The 4,947-nt window shown below is 54.1% G+C and overlaps 2 protein-coding genes across 2 annotated transcripts in view; one reads left to right on the top strand and one right to left on the bottom strand.

Annotated features, from left to right (window-relative positions):
- RNF207 (ring finger protein 207) overlaps positions 1-642 on the top strand; it is a 6,321-nt gene extending 5,679 nt beyond the window's left edge. Inside the window, exons 17-19 of the mRNA XM_017735008.1 lie at positions 3-36; positions 105-185; positions 261-642. Of these exons, the coding sequence (XP_017590497.1) occupies positions 3-36; positions 105-185; positions 261-423 (278 nt within the window). The 3' untranslated portion in view covers positions 424-642. The remainder of the gene's footprint in view (positions 1-2; positions 37-104; positions 186-260) is intronic.
- Positions 643-1,774: 1,132 nt separating this feature from the next.
- ICMT (isoprenylcysteine carboxyl methyltransferase) lies at positions 1,775-4,938 on the bottom strand. The gene is made up of 3 exons (XM_008634278.2): positions 4,736-4,938; positions 3,867-4,084; positions 1,775-3,152 (listed from the first exon to the last, which is right to left on the bottom strand). The coding sequence occupies exons 1-3, from the start codon at positions 4,899-4,901 to the stop codon at positions 2,970-2,972; spliced, it is 567 nt and encodes a 188-aa protein (XP_008632500.1). The 5' UTR covers positions 4,902-4,938; the 3' UTR covers positions 1,775-2,969.
- Between the last annotated feature and the right edge of the window lie 9 nt (positions 4,939-4,947).

The following is a 4,947-nucleotide window of genomic DNA, read 5'->3' as shown; positions in this document are numbered from 1 at the left end:
CTCCATCGCCAAAGTGAAGGAGCGGCTGGAGCCTAGGTGAGGAGTGCAGGGGCTTTCAGGGCCAAGGGGGATGTAGCTCATGGCTCACACCTGTCCCACCACAGGCTGCAGGAGCCCCAGGAGCCCAAAGAAGAACAGGCCCAGATGCTGCTCAAGATCTGTGACGACAATGAAATGCTGCCAAGGTAGGTGACAACAAGTACCTGAATGCCAAGCTCCTCCCATGCCCTTTCCCAGACATTGACCCTTCCCTTCTCCAGGGATGCCTCGCCTGGCAGCAACAAGGGGGCTTCAGCCAGCCCCAGGGAGGGCTTCATGCCCAGGGACACCCCTGGAGACCCCTCCCCAAAAAACAAGGACTGCTGCAGGGGCCAGCAGAAGAGTGGAGCAGAGAGTGCTGCCCCTAAAGAGCCAGCACCATAGAGCCCAGTGCCAGGCATGTGGCAGAGCTGCTGGGCAGAGCTGTGCCCCAGTCACTGAGCAGCTCCTCTCACCCTGTGCCATAAGCCAAGGCAGGAAACAGCCTGGGCAGCCACGTCTGCAGCACATACAAAGACCTCAGGTGGACTTGCTCCTGAAAAACTGCCTTTGTGCTCTCCCTTGCATGTGTCAGAGTGAAATAAAAGGGTGCAGTTGTCCATGTCTGCGTGGTTCTGCAGTGCTGACAAAAGGGATCTGCTGGCTCAGGGTGCCTAGCTGCTCCTAAATCCACAACATCTGCAAATTATGGCGAAAAGTAACAACCCCCGGTGCAGGGCAGAGCCAGGGGTACATGGCCGGGTGTTGGAGCATCCTGTGAAGTGCCGGGCAGCAACACAGCAATGTGAGCTGGGTGCCAGGAACAGCTGCTCCAGAGGTTCCCTGCACACCTGGGCTAGCTAAGAACTCACCAATCACTGCAGCACAGAGGGCAGGGTTTCATGGATTACTCCAGCTTTTCCCTAAAGCTTCACATGCCTTCCCCACACCCAGTAAGCTGCTGCCTCCTCACAGAGCTTCTGGTTACAGGGTTTGGGAAAAGGAAAGGTTAAGAGAAGCTGCTGGTCTCAAAAGCGCCAAGAGACGCTGAAGGTTTTGCTCAGGACGAAGTTTACCCCTTCCTTTCGGTGCCAACGCAGCCTGCTTGGACAGAGTCTACACAGCTGGAACTGGCACTTGTGGAATTAGGATCATAGTGCATTTACTATGAAGAATAACCTGGGAATGAGGCTTTGTTTCTGTTGTCAGCACATCAAACTCAAGTGACAACTGCTTGTTTCAAAGTTCCTCTGATCAAGGGCACAGCAGGAACATTACTGCCTACAAAAAAATTAGTTACAGGTTAACCTGCCCGAGGCACCACTGGCTGCAACATCAGATTGAGCTTCCCTGAGACACGAACAGCCCAAGCAGGAGCCTCTGAGTGCCCAGCGCAGATCAGCACTCTCCAGCTGGTGTGTTTTCACCTTTGTTCTTTTCTCCCAAGCCAAAAACCCGCTCAGCAAAGGACAAGTCACCAGCAAGGGCATCAGGCAGATCCTCTGTGATCAAGCAAACCCAGTGCAGGATGAACTCTGCATCAGTTTGGATGAAAGGAGAAATGGAGGGTCGGGATTAGGGTTAAGGTCAGGGTCAGGCCCATCCCTGTGGCTGCACAGCCCCACAAGTCACTGAGTCAAAATCGTGCCTCAATGCAGCACTGGAGTGTTCTGAGAACCCACCAGGAATTATAAAGGATTCCAGTTTCCATGATGGCATCAGTACCGAGAGAGACCTTCAAATAACCAGACAGAAGTTTGCAATGTTTTCTCATGGGTTTTTTTTTATAAAAAAAGAAAACCTAAACCCAAACCCAAGCCATTCTCACCAAGTGCCCCTTCCTGAGCCGTACCGCAGCACCTTCCCCATGGAACACCACAAGCTCCAAGCATGAACTGACAAGCAACTCATTTTCATTCCAGCAAGGAAGAATAATGTAGAACTCAAGAAAACAGTGAACCTCTTTGGTATATAACAACAAAGTTATACCACACAGCTCAGTGGGAACCATTTCCAAATGGTCACTACAAAAGAGCGTTAGCTAGCCCAACTCTTCTACTGGTTGGAGATTTCCCTAAAAGCATCTCCTATTTGCCCTGACATCACAGCTTTTGCCCAAAAGAGCAGGGGAGGATCTCAGGGACTAAAGCCCTTTGCAAGCCTGGCAGCTGTGGTTCTTTCACAACCCAAAATCCTGGGATCTCTGCAAGACAGAGGCAGCCTGGCAGGATAGGAAGCAGCGTGATTTGGAAGCAGGAAGAAGGAACAGAGGTGGCAGCGGGAGGCAGCAGTTGGAGCAGTGACACTGCATCCGCAGCAGCATCCGAGGGAGGAGGAGCGGACCCAGAGGCGCTCGGATCCAGCGGTACAAGGGGAGCAGCAGAACCCTCCCTGCAGACCCCAAGGCCTAGAGAGAGCCAAGCGGTGTCATACTGCAGGTACTCTGGTCCTCCGAGGGCAGGCAGAGCCAGAGGCTGCTCCCACGGCCGCTCCAGCTCCAGCTCAAGGAGTTGGGCCTGAGCAGATTAAAGCTGTGTCACCAGGCTCACGAGGTCAGAAAGCTTTAAAATCGAATTACGCAACAGGAACAATCTGCTGCCCAGCACCTTCCCCACCCAGGAGGGCAGTGCCGTTTTCTGGTAGAATCAGTTCCAGAGGCATTCCAAGACAATTCAGCTGCTGCAGGCAGTAGGATTCATTCTCTTTAGGGTTGCTACAGGCTAAGTTATCTGGAAGATCCCTGAATGTGCAACGAAGGACTGATCTCAAGGAGGAGGAACAAGCTTCTGATCTGTGAGTGACCCAACAGGCTGCCCAACGCCGCAGCCCTCCACCAGCTCCTCCAGGGTGGCCGGGAAATACCAACAGGCACCTCCCAATGCCAGTACCACACAGGCACTGGGCGCAGCAGGAGCCGGGCGTTTGCTCAGCCAGTCTGGTTTTCGCCCATGTTACAGTTCCAATTTGACTCCTTTAATAAAAGGGAGACCTGACGGCACCTTCCTTTTGTACTCCAGGTACTCTTCTCCAAAGAAGTGAATGAGTGTGATCTCCTCCTCCTCGATCCGCTCCCTGAAGAAGCGCCAGGACGCCAGTGCGTAGCCCACCACACAGATGGGATTGCAGAGCAACACCTGCAACAGATGCTGCTGGTGAGCGTCCCCTCGAGAATCCAAGGCTGCCCCAGCCCCACAGCTCATCCCCCTCCAGTAACATTGACACAGAAAAAGAAAAGATCCCAACGCTCCCTGTGAAACTTCATTAGTAGTTTCTCCCCAGAATGAAGAAAGCAGCGCGCAGGCAGCACTGGCTCCACCCAGCTCTCAAAAGCTCCATGTGCCACGCTTATGGACTCTCTCCAGAGAAATACAATGCAATGCCAACCCCCACCCAGCTACAAGAACACACAGCTCAGCCGCAGCTGGCCAGAGCTGACCCTCTAGTCAGGGAGTTTCCTTGCCCTCCAGCACAGGACTGGTGTTTGGAAGGAGCCAGGTTGAGTCTGATCACTCATGAAAGGCATTTTCACCACAGGGATACAGAAAACTCTGGACACCAGCTTTAGACCAGCAGCAAATCACACCCCAAGCCTCCGAGGAGATTCTCGCTCAAACTCTGTCTCCACCACCTCTCCTTACAGCACAGACAAAACTAAGGCAACAGGATCTTCCCAAAGATCAGATGGGGCAGAACGCTCAGGCATTCCTATTTCCTGTGTGCCAGTGGGAGGCAGCAGAATCCATGCCCAGGCCATAGAGTGCTGTCTGCACCCCATCACAGCGCGGGCAGCACTGAGAGCAAAGACTAGGGTCATGACACAAAGTATCTGAGCACGTTGGATACAGTACCTGTGTTCCAATACTCCAGTAAAACCATCCCACGTAGGACGGGTGCCGGAACCACCCATACACCCCACTTGTCACCAAAGTGTGGGTGTCAGATTTCTCGTTCTGAACGATGTGGTTGAAGTTGGAGCCGGCCGTAAGCATGGCCGCCTTCCTCAGGCAGTCCCCGAAGATTACCATCAGCAGCCCCACGGTGCTCAGCCAGGTGATCTGCTTCAGCTCTGCATGGACAGGGAGGGGCACAATGGGTTTGCACAGGTCTCGAGGGGGTGCAGGGGGCTGCTGGGCGAGTGGGCTTTGCCCCCCATCTCAAAGCAAAATGTGTGACGGCAGCAGCCATGCGCTGCCATTCCACACCAAACAGATAAAACCAGCAGCTCCTGCCTGGTGTTAGCACGATTAGCCCAAAGGGCCCAGCCACAGGGGCTGAGCAAAGCCAGCACGAAGCACAGCCAAGGATATGCTCAGACTGCTACAAAACAAGAGTGGGGAACAGCTTCCCTCTCTCAAGAATGAACAGAAGAGCACAGCCAGTTTGCCCCAGACTGGGGCAGATTTTGATGACTTGATTTTATCCCTGTCAAAAGATGACACCCAGGTGTACCTGACGCGTCATTCATGTACCACCAAGGCAGGAAAGGGCTGAAGATCCGCTGGCACAGCATATCAGAGTGGGGGGGGGCTCCCCCCTGCCCTCCCGAGATCCAACCCAAGAGGCTTTGAGCACAGAGGGATTATGACCATGGCAAAGCTGCTGCAAGGCTGTCACGGGGCAGCAAGCTGAGGGTCACCTGCACTTTGCTATCAGAGAGATGGACCCCAGGTGAGCCATGTGCAGCTGGGCAGAGTCAGGGAGGGACAGGGTGGCCGACCTGGGAAGAAGAGCTTCTCCAGCGTGAACTCCACCCAGGAGGAAAGGGCAGCCAGGTTGTACTCGAAACTGTGGTTGAGTAGGAAGGAGTCCAGCGAGAGGCTGCGCGGGTTATTGATGGCTGTCACCAGATACTCCGAGTAGTGAAAGAGGGAGAGGGAGCACATGTACCTGCGGCGGCAGGAAAGGAGAGCAGGTTTAATAGCGCGGAGG

The sequence above is a fragment of the Corvus brachyrhynchos genome, unplaced genomic scaffold (assembly GCF_000691975.1).
Source record: "Corvus brachyrhynchos isolate BGI_N302 unplaced genomic scaffold, ASM69197v1 scaffold395, whole genome shotgun sequence".
Taxonomy (NCBI): Eukaryota; Metazoa; Chordata; class Aves; order Passeriformes; family Corvidae; genus Corvus; species Corvus brachyrhynchos.
Note: the sequence above shows the minus strand (reverse complement) of the source record. Positions and strands in the feature narration are given on the sequence as shown.